The sequence below is a fragment of the Eptesicus fuscus genome, chromosome 2, assembly GCF_027574615.1.
Source record: "Eptesicus fuscus isolate TK198812 chromosome 2, DD_ASM_mEF_20220401, whole genome shotgun sequence".
Taxonomy (NCBI): Eukaryota; Metazoa; Chordata; class Mammalia; order Chiroptera; family Vespertilionidae; genus Eptesicus; species Eptesicus fuscus.
This window is the reverse complement of record NC_072474.1, coordinates 62,328,042-62,345,698: the sequence shown is the minus strand read 5'-3', so window position 1 is coordinate 62,345,698 and position 17,657 is coordinate 62,328,042. Positions and strand designations below refer to the sequence as shown.

The 17,657-nt window shown below is 36.6% G+C and overlaps 1 protein-coding gene across 1 annotated transcript in view; it reads right to left on the bottom strand.

Annotated features, from left to right (window-relative positions):
• The window catches only part of WDFY3 (WD repeat and FYVE domain containing 3), a 265,989-nt gene that overhangs the window by 72,841 nt on the left and 175,491 nt on the right, over positions 1–17,657 (bottom strand). The window contains exons 28-35 of the mRNA XM_054727645.1: positions 17,448–17,609; positions 15,925–16,019; positions 12,604–12,724; positions 12,209–12,426; positions 6,764–6,999; positions 5,186–5,320; positions 2,767–2,946; positions 1,233–1,466 (exon numbers count right to left, since the gene is read on the bottom strand). Coding sequence (XP_054583620.1) covers positions 1,233–1,466; positions 2,767–2,946; positions 5,186–5,320; positions 6,764–6,999; positions 12,209–12,426; positions 12,604–12,724; positions 15,925–16,019; positions 17,448–17,609 — 1,381 coding nt within the window. The remainder of the gene's footprint in view (positions 1–1,232; positions 1,467–2,766; positions 2,947–5,185; positions 5,321–6,763; positions 7,000–12,208; positions 12,427–12,603; positions 12,725–15,924; positions 16,020–17,447; positions 17,610–17,657) is intronic.

Here is a 17,657-nt window from a genome sequence, read left to right as displayed (position 1 = left end):
GAAATGTAACTACCACCCAACTTCCTAGAACAATCAGACAATTTATCAGCGGGGCAAGTTAGTGTCCACAACAATGAGAAGGTTACCTCAAGGTTAGTACATGTTGTCTCAAACTTTCCTTACTGACCACTACAGAAAGCCAAAATAAAAGACAATGATATCATTTATGCATTGTTAGTTAATGGGCTATTAGGGTTCCTCTAAGACTGAAACTGTAATTACTGGCTCCATACAGCTCATATGTGTGTATTTTATTTCGTAGCTCAGTTATACATTTTTACACACCCCTCTTCTGAACTTTATTCCGCTATTTTCATTTTGTGTAGAATGCTCTAAATTCTTACCTGATGCACTGAGATACTGGCCATCTCTATTTTTATTTTTAAAGTTTCCAAGGACAAGTTCTACCAGGTATGCTTATATACCATGTGGGTTATTGATGAACTTGTGGGTTGAATACCATGTGGGTTATTGATGAACTTGACTATTTTTCTGACAATATTAAACACTGGAATCCTAGTTAAAATGCTGAACATGACTGGAATCTAAATTACATTTTTATTTCTTTTAATTGACCAAACTGATAGTTTCCCACGAATAAGATAAAATATCTACTGTGGTTTTAAGGTTTCAGTAAAAGGTTAACTGTGTTCACCACTAGAGGGAGCAAAGAAAGCGCAGCTTTAGCTGCCATACTGCTGAGAGCATGTAGGAAGTCCCTCAAAGAGAAAAGCAGTCTTCTGCACTGATTGAATCTTCAATAAAACGTGCTATTTTCAGAGCCCGGATACACTAAAGCTATTGGGCCAAATCCAGCCTATGCCTGTTTTTGCAGATAAAGTTTTGTTAAAACACAATTTATGTACTGTCTGTGGCTGCTCTCTAGCTCTAACGGCATAAACAGTTGTGACAGAGACTGTGTAATCTGCAAAGCTTAAAATACTTCCAATGTGGCCCTAAAAGGAGAAGTTTGTCAATTCCTGGTCTAGGGAAAGGATGTTAAAGGGTGATAAAGGGACATGCTTGCAGAAATGAAAAGGAGAGAAATAAATTGATAGGATATATAGTATAGTACATCTGAACTAAAATATCCCCATAGCCCATGATATATTTTGCCTATACAACCCAGAAGAATTAGAAAAATGAGAGTTTTTTGGCATAAAATGTGCTTGGTTATTAATGTTCTAATTAAAAAAAGAATGCAAAACAGATGTGAATATATTTGTCTTTACCTCCAACAAAAGATCAACTAGTGGCGTCTGCTTGCTCGCAGGGGTGAGACACAGGTTATCTATTATTAAAACCCGCATGAAGTCAAAAACAAACTTTTTAGCGGGGTGGTTGGTCAGATATGTCTTGACACCCACGTTGCAGTACTCAGACTGGCTCCTGTTCATCCCTGTGTCGGCTGCAAAGGCTTTAAATTCTTCCGCTGGAGACCCAACTTCATCATCGAGATCTGTCACCTAGCAAAACCAAGTGGAAAGAGAAGCTAGTTTCATTCAATTTTATTTTATTTTGTTTCCTAAAACCCAAATTGTAGCAGCACCAGTATTTTTCTTCAACTCTTACCTACTAAGCTACTCAATGCATTACTGCACTTTGCTTTACTTGGCTCCTCCTTTCAAGGCAGTAATCAGGTACTGTATGTCACAGTTACTCAACACATGCTCTTTCTAAGATTAAACCGTGTATCTGTTGTATGCTGAATTTTATCTCTAAAATACTGTGGATAATTGCACTTAAATGAAATAAAATGAGAATAACTGTATTTGCATATTGAAAATATACCTCCTGTGAAGTCAAATGTCAGTTTCAGATAAAGATCTAGCAAAAAAACAACAACAAAAAAACAACCCAAATAAATACATAAGACAAAACTAGTGCCAATTTCAAGCCAAAAGAAAAAGAAAAAAAGGAGCTAGAAAACAGAGTATAAGATGCTGACAAAGAAAAGACACTGAAGTATTATAAAGGTCTACTTTTGATAAAAATGAGGATTTTAGAATTATAAGTAAACCACAGTGTGAAGGTCATGTGCTATACTTGTATTTATCCTAAAAAATCCCTACAATTTTAGAATTAGCATTTCACCTTTATATGTGAAAAAAATGAGTATGAAGAACTTAGGTGGAAATAAGAAGAAACATCATGATAGTCAGAAGTACTATGGAGGAATAACTGCCTTTTGGGTTTGTTTTCAAGTACAAAAGAATTATCTATACTATATATGATTATAATCTAATATTTTTCTATTAATCTTAATACAAAATATGAAAAATAAAAGTTGAATGAAATAAGAAAAGTTGAATAAAAAGAATAATCATATTTCATTTTTTAAAAGCGACAACCAATGTTATATAATTAATTTGTAAAGACTAAATCTAGAGAATGCCTAACTCCTGAGATAAAGTAGAGGTGACTCTGGTGTGACTAGAGTTCTGTGGCCTGGACAGAGCACTTCACAACTACACAGCTATCAATCCCATAAGATAAGAAACGGAACCACGATGACTTGGAGAGGAAGTCTCTAACAAGGAACTTACTAAAATACGGTAAATGAGAACAGGAAGCTGAGCTCACAGTTATTTTAGGGGAAAGCATAAGGAGAGTGGGGAGCCGGACACCAGGTAATGATGTAAGAGGTGAAAGAGAGAGCTATGAAACTGTAACATGGTGAGAAACTTAAGATTGACAGGGAAAAAAAAATCAGCTACCCATTGGAGCAGACTAATTCCAGTTTGACACTGCCTCCCCCTTTCCTACCATCTCCGAGTAAGGGCGGATGTTGAAGGGGAAGACGGTGGCTGCTAGTGCACACAGGAAGTCGGGGCTCATCCACATGGAGGCCAGGTCCGGGACGTTGTGATACAAGTATCTGAAGAACTGCATTAGGGTCACAGGATATTCTCGGAGCCAAGATCCCTCTTCTTCTGACTGCCATGGCTGTCACAGGGACAAGGAAAAAAATATATTAGGAAAACTGACACTGCTATAAAGTACTTTACAAAAATGCACTACTCACTACTCTTCTAAAACCGGATATACCAATAGTCCAGAACTCTCATAAACCACACACAAGAACAAATCCAGAAATAAGCTAAAACAAAAACAATGCCCCTAGAAACTGACAGGATGCCTATCTCTTCATCAGTGCTCACAGCTCAGTAACTGGAGTCAGTGGCTTTGATTATTCGACATTATGGACATGACTACAGCTGGTGCCAATAGTGGCTGAATTACCAACAAAACTGCCCCATCCTCCATGGTGCCCTAGTTGGGGGTGAGATAAAAGATGGGGAAGTTCAGTTACTTCACCTTCCTTATGTAAAATGACAAGAACAATGCTTTTAACTATTACGCAATGTGAAACTGTGATTTATAATAATATATATTTGGTCTTTATCCCATTCTTGGCAGAACTCCTAAAACCCTTGGAATGTCCAAAGTGATGAGCCATAAAAGTGTCTTTTGTTAATCATAACAAGGCCTTTTCAACCACTGCTAAGTTTATGTTAATGAGATGACTTTGGGAAAGGTTTATGTTAATGAGATGACTTTGGGAAAGGATAGAGGCTTGCCAGGGGACCAATCACAGGATTAAAGGGTTGACTTTCAGTCCTAGAGGCCCCTCCCAGTACCCCTCCCCCAACTTCCAGTTGGGGAACAGAGGCTGGAGATAAAGTTCAATCACTGCTGGCCAATTTACCCAATCGTGCTATATGTAACAAAGCCTCCATGAAAACCCAGAAGGATGGCGCTCCAACTGGTCTTGGGTTGGTGAACAAATGGAGGTGTTGGGAGAGGGGCAGGACAAGTACAGACCAGGAGCTCCACTTCCCCTTCCCACATACCTCCCTACGCACTTCTTCCATCTGGTGGTTTCTGTGTCATAACCTTATATAATAAATTGGTAATCTAGTCAGTAAAATGTTTTCTCAAGTCATGGGAACCTCCAATTTACAGCCAGTAAGTCAGAAGCACAGGTAACATTGGACTTGTGATTGGTGTCTGAAGTATAGGGTTCGTCTTATGGGACCAAGTCCTTAACCTGTGGGGCCTAATGCTCTCTCCAGGTAGACAATGACAGACCTGAACTGAATTGTGGGATGGCAAGCTTCTGTGGCAACCCGCCCCTACGCCCCCATATTTGGTGATTAGTGTCGGAAGTGAAGCTGTGTTATAGTAGAATATTCATAGTACTGAAGACATACAGTAGTGTGGTTTTTCTTAACAACGATATAACAACAGCAATGATGATGATAAAACAGTGACAAACACAGAATACACCTGAACAATGCCTATGTTTTGATACTTCCTCAGACAGTGGCTTTTTAAAAACTTAGATGTATTTGTTTATGAGTAGGAGCCAAATCATAAACAAATACGAACATCTAAGTTTTGTAAAGCATTCTAAATTAATACATGTAAGGGCAATATTCTTTTCTAAAATGACATAAGAATAGTTTGAGCACAATTAGATTTGTCATGTACTTGTAATCCAAAGATTCTCATTAATAATTCCTCTTATGATGTAATCCTAAACTGTATAAAGAATTAAGTTATTATTCACAGTACTCCTGTAAGATAGACAGGAACATATATTTTGTCATTTCCTCTTTACATTCTTCATATCTAAGTTAAAAAATAATTAGGAAAAACAAATACAAACTAAAACTTATACTGATTTTTAATCTTGAAATAAAAATAATTAAAAAATTCAAATAACATTATAATGACATATACTACAATATGTAATCATTATATTCATTATAAATGTACACATTGTAATATATATTTTGACACTAATAATATCAGTTAAACTTTTGAAGCGATTACTGTATACTAAGTACTCTTGTAAGTGCTTTGTGTATATACTAAATCATTATATCCTCACAACAACCCTAAGAGATATATCCCATTAACACCAGCATTTTATACATAAGGAAATGGAGGCACATAGAGGTTAGTATGTCTTAAGTACCAGAGATGGGATTTGAACCCAGAGTCTGTGGTCTTAACAATTGCATGGTTCGTCCTTGTCCCACAGATAACAAGCCAGGGAGGCTGAGGTTCCAGAGACCATGCTGTAAGTACATACGTATGCTTTTCAAAAGATCCCTCTATTTTAGAAAAGTATCATGAAGAGGAAGTATCAGCAGGTGTTAGTGTCTCGTGAACTTACTGAGTTCAGCATGCTGCGGAGCATTCCCAGCAACAAGAAAGCAGCTTCAGTGCACACGTTATGAATGGAAGAGACCACAGTTCCGCTGGAGGCAGGAACTCCGAAGATAAATGTCCAAATGGAATCTAAATCAAACTGCGGAGGGGAAAGTGAAGATGAGTCACTGGCAGTTTTTTCCAGTAGAGACCCTCATAACTTCTAATATTCTACAATTTCTTTGAAACCAGTTAGTTTTTTTCTTTTTTTTTTTTAAATATATTTTATTGATTTTTTTCAGAGAGGAAGAGAGAGGGATAGAGAGTTAGAAACATCGATCAGCTGCCTCTTGCACACCCCCTACTGGGGATGTGCCCGCAACCAAGGTACATGCCCTTGACCGGAATCGAACCTGGGACCCTTGAGTCCGCAGGCTGACGCTCTATTCACTGAGCCAAACCGGTTTCGGCCAGTTAGTTTTTTTCAAAGTGAGCAATGATGAAGAGACAGAGACCTCGCACTCCTCCTTCCTACATTTTAAAACTCATTTTTACATTTATAAAGAAAGAGGGAATTTATGTATCTTCCTGTCTTAGGTACTTGTGTTAAAAACATTGTTTTTTACTTTTTTCTCTAAAGAAAACAAATAAAATACATGCTAATTAGCCAGGAGATGAAATTTAGAACTGATGATTTTAAGCAGGATTTTTTAAAGATCTAATTCACTTTTAAATTACATACAGATAAGATTTGACAAAATAAAAATCTGTTGGAGGAGATTTATTCCTAGCAGTTTATATAACACTTTATGGTGTCGTGCTTATTTTGAAAAATTACATAACCAATCAAATTCTGCTAAGCATGACTCTTTATCTTGATTTAATGTAAGGGTATAGACTCAGTGGTTTCATTTAAGAGGTTTTGTCAACTACTAAAATTGATTTGAATAGCCTTTGGCATTATGATGCACACATAGTTGGGTTTAAAACTGAATTTCTAAGTCTCTGCAGTGCCATCAACATAATCTATATATAGATATCCACAACAGTCTTCAATTAGAAATCAAGCAAAGCCTTACTGTTTTCCTAACATAGATGTTGTTACCATTAAGAAATCGAAAACATTTTCATAATCAGATGGACTTGCACTAAGAATCCTGTCATTCCTACCCAATTAATTTTGATACACATACATTCCCCTAATTTTTTTATTTTTAAAAAAATCTTTATTGTTGAAAATATTACATATGTCCTCCTTTTTCCTCCATTCACTCCCATTTTTAATTCTACAGAAATGAAATTATATTTCTAGATAAAATCACGCAACTCAACAGAATTCTTTAGATCACTATTCAAATATCATCCAAAGTTTTTATGCATATATAATTATATAGAGTAATCATAAAGAATAAAAGACCAAATTAAGATAAATGATTTCTTTTTGGAAAAATTTTCTGTGCTACTCTCCGATTTTTCTGTCCCAAATCAAACCCTAAATGTGAGAAAGAGATGGAATCAGTAGTTTTACTATGGTTCACCCGTAATCCTATGGTGATTCAGGGGCATATATAATTACACTTACACCTTACTAGGTAATTCCTACCTGGCAACCCTGCTTACATCGGCTGCTGGTGACAGGCACACTGACCTGCAGGTTCTCTGGCAGCTCACTAACTGGCTGCTGCAGGAACAATGCCATGAGCAGGAAATAGAGGGCAGGGACATTAGTGTGCTTAGGAAGGAATGACTGAAGGACTGGAAAACCAGGAAAATGGCAAGCATCCCGGTTAATCTCCCTGACTGTCGATCTTCCACCAGCACTCCTGCCCACATTGAATCCTAAAAGAAGAGGAAATATAACAATAAGTACAAAATTAGTAATCAATTACTGTGCTGCATTAACAAAGAAAGTAATTCAGTATATGTGACCTTTCCACCAGAATATTCATATTAATATAGGCAATTAACTGTTCAACTGTTGAATTCACCTTTCAGGCAAGTTTTACTTTACTATTTCTTTGACTTGAGCAAGCCTGCCTATTAGGATACAGGTCTTGAAACATAGCCAAGATAATCAGATACAAGAGGTAATAAAAATAGTGCTCATTAAAAGAATGACCTTGAAAGAGCTCTAACATTTCCTTAAGAACAAAGTAAAATTCAAAAGAGAGCAAAAACTTTAGGGTGCTACAAAAATGTAACTTAAAAATATAACTGCTATAATATCCTATCTAATAAAAGAGTAATATGCAAATTGACCATCACTCCAACACACAAGATGGTCGCCCCCATGTGGTCAAAGATTGCTGCCCCCATGTGGACACAAGATGGCCTGCAGTGGAGGGCAGTTGTGGGTGATCAGGCCAGCAGGGGAGGGCAGTTAGGGGTGACTGGGCTGGCAGAGGAGGGAAGTTGGGGGAGACCAGGCCTTCAGGGGAGGACAGTTGAGGGGGACCCATGCCTGCAGGGGAGGGCAGTTGGGGGGGACCAGGCCTGCAGGGGAGGGCAGTTGGGAGGGACCAGGCCTGCAGGGGAGGGCAGTTGGGGGCAGGGGACCAGGCCTGCAGGGGAGGGCAGTTGGGAGAGACCAGGCCTGCAGGAGAGGACAGCTGGGGGGAACCCAGGCCTGCAGGGGAGGACAGTTGGGAGGGACCAGGCCTGCAGGGGAGTTTAATTAGGGGGGACCAAGACTGCAGGGGAGTGTATTTGGGGGCAACCAAGCTTGCAGGGGAGGGCAGTTGGGTGCAACCAGGCTGGCAGGGGAGGGCAGTTAGGGGCAACCAGGCTGGCAAGGGAGGGCAGTTAGGGGTTACCAGACTGGCAGGGGAGGGCAGTTAGGGGCAACTAGGCAAGCAGGGGAGCAGTTAGGCATCGATCAGACTGGCAGGGGAGTGCTTAGGGGGTGATCAGGCTGACAGGCAAAAGCGGTTAGGGGCAATCAGGCAGGCAGGCAGGCAGGCGAGAGGTTGGGAGCCCGCAGTGAGAGAGATCGGGCCTAAATGGGCAGTTGGACATCCCTTGAGGGGTCCTAGATTGGAGAGGGTGCAGGCTGGGCGGAGGGACACACACACCCCCCATGCACGAATTTTGTGCACCGGGCCTCTAGTATTTAATACATTTTATCATGAAAACATCATAAACTACTTAATTTTAAATTATCTATGAATTTAAAGGTAAGACTAAGCAAAATAATCTTTCCTTACAACAGGCTCTGTAAGTCTGTGGGAAAGTTGCCCAGCAGTGGGACAGCAAATCTGAGCCTGCTGTGACTACGGCTATTTGAACATCCAGAGCCCTTTCTAGAAATACAGCTCTACCAGGAGATGGTCATTGCTTATTAATGTAGCTTATAGCATCAGCCTTCCTATCAATCCTTTTTCCTTTGTTGTATAACTAATTTAAGGCTGCAAGCAAAACACTTAGCTCTTTTGCCACCCTTAACCCAGTACAGTGATCAGCACAGAATGAATGTTGGCCAAAGGTTCAATGAAAAACTTTTGTGAATAGTAACCAAGAGATGAAGGATTGATTAGTACTCTAAAGCAATTTCATTTAAATGAATAGCCAGTTTTGTTTTTCTAGGATTAAGTAAGCACATTAACTGCTCCTATTTAAGATTTTAAAAAAAACAACTGTGTCTAGGTGGCTTTTTAAATATCTCATCCCAATTGACTGCTCAGTGTGATATGAATTAATCGTGTGTAGTATGCTTTTCTAATTAAAAAAAATTGTACAGCAACTTACCAACCTCTTTAATACACCATCTCATTGCTCAAACATAATGAACATGTAAGTTAGAATTAGCTATTATCCTTTTCACAACATAGAAGATATGCCATGTGCTCAAAGTCATAAAGTTAATGAGTGGTGGCACTAGGACTTGGAGCCTGATGCTGCTATTTTAGAGCCTGTAAGTTATGCTGTCTCTCTCGGCCTTCTTAATGACATTGCCACATTTCTGAAAGATTGGCTGCCTGAGGACACTGGGTAAATTTTGGTTATAGTAAATTCTAAGTTAAATTACGAGTATAAAAAAGTCTTTAGCTTTAAGGAGCCAAAAGACATAAAATGATATTTTATACATTCAATAGGAAAATCAATTTTTAAAAAAATATATATTTTTATTGATTTCAGAGAGGTAGGGACAGGGGAAGAAAGATAGAAACATCAATGATGAGAGAGAATCATCGACTGGCTGCCTTCTGCATGCCTCCCACTGGGGATCGAGCTGGCAACCCCAGGCATGTGCCCTTGGCCGGAATCGAACCTGGGACCCTTTAGTCCACAGGCTGACTCTCTATCCACTGAGGCCAATCAGCCAGGGCAGGAAAATAAATTTTTATTAAACTACATGTTCTAAATGAAAATCAATACTAGCATTCATTTTCTTTTCTAATTCTCACACCCTGCTTTTCCCTATAATTGGTCTTAAGGACTACTTAATATGTTATTAACAATGAAGCTTAATTTAGGTTCAAGTTACAGCTATATGGAAGGCATTTTCATGAAGGAAAATTTGATATGTATGTATCAGATAGAAATTCAGGGAAAATTATATTAAGTTGAATCAAATTTAAATTTTAATACCTAGTTTTCTTTTTAGAACCAGAGCAGCATATGTGATGTGTAAATAGTTACCAATGAAGGACATCTAAATTCTAACGCATAAAGTCAGGTAGGTCAGATATGGTATAAGCATCTTTTCCTGATACTACTGAACTGATATAGGACAGGAAGAAGGACAGGACTAACAGTCAGGATACAGAGACTTAAGACACTTTCTTTACTCAGGAACCTCATGCAATTAACAGTCTTACTTCCCTAAGTAGAGAAATTAATCCTTAATTTGTATTTATCAGGTTTATTTCCTATAAATTATAACAGATATCATAAAATATATACCTGTCTCCAGAAACATAAAGGCCAAATGAGATGATACATGTTAACCCTTTGCACTCGCTTGCTTTTTTCTCGATTCCTTTATTCTACTCGGGATTTAATTTTTTAAATACCCCAGATTTTACAAAGCGCGGCAGTAGAATAAAAAACTGGAGTTTCTTTTCATACAAACTTATTTATTTGAATTTTTTTATATTTCAAATTATTGATACATTCAATACAATTCGACATACGAGCTGCTACCGATGCTAACCGTGTCGAGTCACACTCGACATCCGAGTGCAAAAGGTTAAAGAATTCTTCAAACCATAATGTACTATATGAATCTTAGCTGTTATCACTACTGTAGTTTTTGGCCTTCAATGAGAAGCAGTGCTGTTGATTAGCATTTAAAACCCCCATTCAATTATTTTGTGCCTTTCATTATTTATTCTTAGTAGTTATTATTAAGGCCAATAAACTAAACTTCTTGCTACTAAACTATTCCTAACATTTGTAGGCTATATCCCTTCTCCAGAGTGAGTGCAAAATAGTGATTATTTTTTAGATTATAAAAGTATCTACTACAATAATTTGAAATTCATATTGTAAACAAAAGTTTTCTCAAGAAGTCATTTTACAGTGAATTTCTTTCTTCATCTCATGCAATATCTTCATTTTCTACATCTAAAATAACAATGAAAAAATCCTATGTCGAAAGCTGTCTTCCTGTCATTTACTTTAATATTTGAGAAAGTAGTACAGGTATCACAGCACCTAGCTATTGATATTTTTACATTTTTTAACAGGTAAATTACATATTAAATTCTGATTCCAAGAGTGGATATGGCTTGCTATGTCTACACACACTGGGTTGCAACAATTTTTTCTTCTTGAATAAATCCTTTCTGGTGATGAAAAATAAACAAATATATAAATTCTGATCCCTAAATTCCCATTTGACAAGGGTAAATTGATGCTTGTTGCAGAATACAAATGATTTTAAAATGTTATAAAGACAAATATATTGTTTTAAAGTTTAGGAATTGAGTGATTACAATTGTCAATAAAAATATTATCTTAAAATATATTTTCTAAAGATCATTACCATAAACAGAAATATAACAGTTCAAATGATTCTAACATAGCAAACTATAACTTTCTAATATTACTTAAATGCTCACTTCAATGTTAAAAACAGCATACAACTGTAAGCAAAGAATAAGAAGCCTTGGCTGAAACTTTGAGCTTAAATCTTTTAAAAATATATATATTATATTTTAAAAAATAATATATATAATATATATACACACACACACACACACACACACTATATATATATATATATATATATATATACACACACACACACACATATATATATATATATATATATATATATATATATATATATATATATATATATATATATATATTTTATTGATTTCAGAGAGGAAGGGAGAAGGAGAGAGAGATAGAAACATCAATGATGAGAGAGAACCATCGATCAGCTGCCTCCTGCATGCCCCACAATGGGGATTGAGCACACAATCCAGGCATGTGCCCTTGACTGGAATCAAACCCAGGACCCCTCAGTCCGCAGGCCAACACTCTATCCAGTGAGCAAAACCAGCCAGGGCAAGCTTAAATCTTTGATTGGCAATGTAACATAACTGTTAAAAGCATGGGCTTGGTTCTGAGTGACCTGGACTCAAAAATGTTGACTATTGTTTATTGAACATGTGACTTCACTCCTTTGCCTTGGCTTTCTCATCTGTAAAATGGGTATGATAGTATTTACATCTCATAGGGTTACTGTGAAAATAAAGTGTTTAGTAACTGGCACAGAATAAGAACTGAAAATATTATTATTATTAATTCAGTTCTGATCATTTGCTAGTTATGTACTTAATCATAAAGGGAATTAAGCAATAAAAAGATCACAAGAAATTCCCTTGGGTTACCACATCTTAACGTTGTCTCTGACTTCATTTTGATTTGCCATTAAAAAGAGCCAAATTTGAAACTTTCTAAGCTTTTTATTCTATCATTAATTAAAATTTAGATTCTTAATGGTTGTCAGATAAACTGAAGAGTATAAGCTTACATAAGATTTAAAACCAAAACACAATAGCTTATTTTAAAGCAGTTGACTTCAAAAGTCCCATACCTAATACAGTTCCGATCTTATTAGTTAAGACAGAGTCTGTCTGTTCCAGCCACCCTCCTCCACTGAGTCCTTCTTTAAATTTGATGAGAATAGACTGATTACTCAGCAGGACAACAAGAATCCTCATGGCTGCTGTGACTGTGGTGGGATGCAAGTGCTCTTCCATAAACATCATAATCCAGTCAAAACCCAGTGTCCTGACCAGTTCTTCACAGGCTCTATTCAAAGACAGATGGGTAAGAAGGAAACACATTAATCAAATTATAAAGAAGAATAAGACTATGTTTTGTTCTTAAGATATTCTAAATTTCAGGGCTTAAACAATATGTCATTAGAAATTCTTTTGTCTACTATGAATTAACTGGTACCATCAATTCTAAAAAGATTTTACTTACTGCAAATTAATGCTTGTCTTTTCTTTAGATGTGTAAACTAGTTTTAGCAAGATATCTAGAAGTCTGTTCCTCAAAAGTATAAGATTAGCAGACACAAGACCTCCAAACTCTTCTTCAGTTCCTACAATGAAAATAAATACATTAAATTGCTTAGTGTTGGATAAAATATCCAACCCTGTTCTAGGAAAATTCACTGAAAAATGTATCTGTCAGAAAACATTTTTTTCTAGAAGTACTTTCCACTAAAGTGAACCAGAAAAGGGTCTGTTAAAACATTTCTTTTTAGATTCCTGAAAATATTTTATTTACATTATCTAAATAAGTGATAATAAAGGCTGTGAACTCTTTTTAAAAAATATATTTTATTGACTGCAGAGAGGAAGGAAGGGGGAGAGACAGAAACATCAATGATGAGAAAGAATAATTGATCGGCAGCCTCCTGCACGCCCCCGCCCTCCTCCACTGGGGATGGAGCCCTCAACCCAGGCATGTGCCCTGACCAGAATGGAACCGCAACCTTCTGGTTCATAGGTCGATACTCAACCACTGACCCACACAGGCCGGGCTGTGAACCCTCTTTTACATTAATATTCCCCTCCCCTACCAACAGGGGAAAGTAACCAAATAAGGACTGAATAAAAATAACAATCCAAACCCTAGCCAGTTTGGTTCAGTGCTTAGAGCACTGGACTGTGGACCAAAGGGCCCCAGGTTAGATTCCGGTCAAGGGCATGTACCTTGCTTGCAGGCTCCTCCCTGGCCCAGGCCCTCACATCAATGTTTTTCTCACACTGATGTTTACCTCTGTATTTTCCCTCTTTCTTCCACTCTCTCTGAAGGATCAATGGGAAAATATCCTCGGATGAGGATTAACCAAACAAATAAAAATAAATAAATAAGTAAAAAACAACAACCCAAATCCTTAATTTCCAGTTTCTTTTTGAAGAACATAGTGAAATTTACGAGATTTAAAACTTGACAAGTGGAAGCATACTCTATTTAATGAACATAATACATCCAGAAAAATTAGAACTAAATAGCATAGAAAAGAGGCAAAGGCATACAAAAGCACAAGAAAAACTGGAAAAGAAAAGGGCAGAAAACAGAAAGCTTGTGCATCTCAATGGATGATGCTGGAGGCACACAGGACTGGGCATCAATGGCCAGTGTTCCAGGTGCAGCTCTGCCACTAATGAGCGATGGGTTAGTAAGTCACAACCCACAGGATTGTCTTTATTCCAGACTTGCAGCTCAGGCTAAACTTTACCAAGGGTATATGCTTTTACTAGTTTGGGCAAGGGACTATTTGTCTTCTTAAACATTGTCTTTTTATTGTTAACTTGGTGCTTAATCATTGGGTAGAGTACTTCAAGCTTACCTAGGAGAACTCAAGATTCTCTCCCCTTATCAGAGGCACAGGACTGGTAATTTACAAATTGTCCTATTAAAAGCATACCATGAATTGATAATAGGAGTTATTTCATTTCAATTATTTCTTTTCAATAAAATGACAATCCACACAGAAATTAATGATTCTCCTTAATTTTTACATCTAGTCTTCTCCTTCTCAGTTATGCTTCCCCTAATTTTCAAATATAGTTTAAAACAATGAATTGAATTTCCACACTAACTCTTCCCATTCAAACTGGTGCTTTCTTTATTCCAGTGTACTGTCCTTTCATGTTATTTATTTTGCAATGATTATTATATCACCGTTCATCATTATTCAAGCCATTTTCTTGAATAATGTGTAAACTACTTGAAAGAAAAAACTATGGTTTAACTTTTTGGAACATCATTTTATACTTAACACAGTCTTTAGTCCACAGCAAATACACAATAAATGTCATATACGAACAAGACCAGTAATGTGCTTCCAACATTCTCTATTACTTGAAATGGCAATGAAGTGATGAGAATACTAATCAACTTGACAGATCAACAGAAAAATTTGCTAATTTATACATCTCTACTACTGTTTTCTTAAAAAAAATTTTATGTTAGTTATTATTATTGAATACAACATGGAGACTAGAGAAATATTTTTCCCACATTTTTAAACTACTTGAAATAAATGTGTTATGTATTTCCAAAGATTTTAAAAGTAATTACACTTCAATTCTTATTTACTTGGCTTATATTATTTCTGAACTTAGAAATAATCCTGACATATGATAGAAAAATACAGTGGTTAAAAAGTTTATAGTGTTGATTTGGACCAGCGGTCGCCAGCCTTTCAGACCTCACAGACCACCAGTGGTCCGTGGACCACCGGTTGGAGACCGCTGATTTGGACTACCTAAGTTCAAATGCAGAAAAATGATTTCAGGTAACTTTCTTTTACTTAATCTTTCTGGGTCCCAGTTTCCTCCCTTGTAAAATTGAGGTAACAATAGTACCTATTTTATAGGGTTGTTATAAAGTTATATTAAAGATCTTAAACAATACCTGGAGATATAAAGGACTCAATAAGTTACCTACTGATTTGATCCTTTTAAAAAATTTTTAAATCCTCAGGAAGAGAGGGAGAGAGGAAGTCTGAAAGAAAGGGGGAGAGAGGGAGGGGGGAGGGAGAAGGAGAGAGAGAGGGAGAGGAAGAGGGAGAAGGGGAGAGAGAGATAGGGAGGGAGGAGAGAGGGGCGGGGGGAGAGGGAGAGAGACATACACCTTAGAGAGACATTGATTGGTTACCTGGTTGCCTCCTGACTGTTGCTGCGTCAGGTGCGTGTGCTCTTGACAGGGAATTGAACCCAGGACCTTTAGGTGTGCAGTCAGATGCTCTAACCACTTAGTAACACCGGCAAGGGTGAATCCTCAACCTTTTGCTCCAACCAACTGAGCCACCTGGCCAGGGCTGGAATTATTTTTATTTTATATGTACATAAAATTTTTCTGGTAAAAAGTTATTTCCTTACGTGACTACTAAATATTTAACAGGAAAATGAAAATAAAAGTAATATAGATATAATTCACAGTAGCAAGTAACTGTGTTTCTGAAGAGATGTGCGTAAATTTTAAAAAATTCAAATAATGTTAAAATATCACCCTGAAAGAATCTGCTATTTAAAGGAATAATGTTACAAAGCCTCTAAACATGGGGAAAATTTTTGTTTTTAGAGTAAAATTCACATCCTATTAAATTCTGTGTAATTCTGAACTTGTGCATATTATACATGACTGATTTAAGACAAATACATCTGCACGAGACCAATAGAGTAATGTAAGGAGAAAAGTGATAGGGCAGCATCCACCTAAGGCAGGCCTGACCTATGCCAGAGAAGAGGGCACAGGAATTAGTTCTCAAGCCCCAGAATCACTCACCAGTGTCAAGCTTCTCTTCATGGTTTATTTCCATAACGACAAATTTCTCACAAACTGCAAAGGTTGGTAAAGTAGAAGAAATAAACTGGCCAAACCTTTAAGTATAAGGAAAAAAAGGGTTATGAGTTTTATTCTTTTTTCTCTCCCCAAAACAAATAACAAAATATAAAAAACCAAAGAAATGAAAAATAGTTTTAAGTAATCTTTTACAGACCTTCAGGTGTTCGCATTTGGTTTACCTTTCCTAGGACCATCGCTATAGCCATTATACAGGGTGGGCAAAAGTAGCATTACAGTTGTGAGCTCACCAGTTTATTCTTGTATCATTATTTATTATTCTATTATTTTCCATATGAACTGTAAACCTACTTTTGCCCACCCTGTATATGTTACAATGCTTTCATTATACTTCTCCAGAATTATAATGCACTAACCTAAATGATTTCACAAATCAAATAGCATGATCCTAATTAAAATGTCCTAACATCTATATGTATCCACTGTAGTTAAGAACTTAGGTTTTGGAAACACAAGTAAAGTTAAAATCCTGGCTCTACCAGTTTTTAATCTTGTTACTTGGGCAAGTAGCTTAACATTTCTGGGCCTTACTTTCTTAATTTTGTAAAGTAGAGAAAACTAAAAGCTTAATAGGTTTCAGTGATAATTTTAGCAAAATGATCACTATAGTACCAGGATAAGATTGAAATAAATATTGTTCATAATAGCAATGATCTCCAAAATAATTTTTAAAGTTCAGTTTTCATCTGTCATCAAGTTTAAAAAGTGCTTTTGAGGTAGGTAAATAAATGTGAATAATTTACATGTTATACAGATTGGAGATTAGTTTACTGGGAATACTCTAATGAGTAGGTGTGATTTTACTTGTGTCTGGAAGATTACATGAAAAGTGATGGTCAAGACCAGTTTAAGTAATTTTCTACTTAGAAAATACTTTGGTTAGGTAGTTTTTTCCCTTCCATTTTTAGTTAAGATGTGAATTATCATATAAACATTAGAACATTCTACAGCCCATAAATAGGCCTTAAACAATATTTCAGATTAGCAGCAAAATAATACTCACATTGTATAAAAGATTAGAATATGCAAAATAAAATGGTATCATTTGTTTTGAATGATAAAGAATAAATATAAAGGAGAAGGCACGCTCACTGTGTGTGTGTGCACGCATGCATGCATGCACACAGAGAAGTAACAGGGCTTGGGGAAGAAGGATCGAGAATCCCTACACTGAACACTGTTATGTCCAGGACAATCAATTACATTGGGCTCATTCCTATATCTTTGCTCAGCAATATTCTATTATTAACTAGTGGCAACAATTGGCTTTGTTTACAAAGATTATATATAAGACATGCATATGGTCTATGCCTTATAAAAATCTTGAACTGTATTAACATTACAGGTATTATACAGGCATAAGAACCAATTACAATCATCTCATTCATCTTAACCTCAGTGATACTTTCAGTTAATAAATAGACAAATACAGAAGTTTTCACTACCTGAGCAGATCATAGCTGCTAGGAAAACCTTGCAGTAGGAAGCTCAGCACATTACTAATAGCAGCAATGGTAGGCTGGGATAAAGACATATCTCGAAGAGTCAGTAGCAGCTTTGGGATTAGCTGGAATTCCCTCATTAATTTGGCATTCTTTGAAGCTTCACTATAAGAGAAAAAAGACTTTATACACTGTACTATCATCTCTTCAATA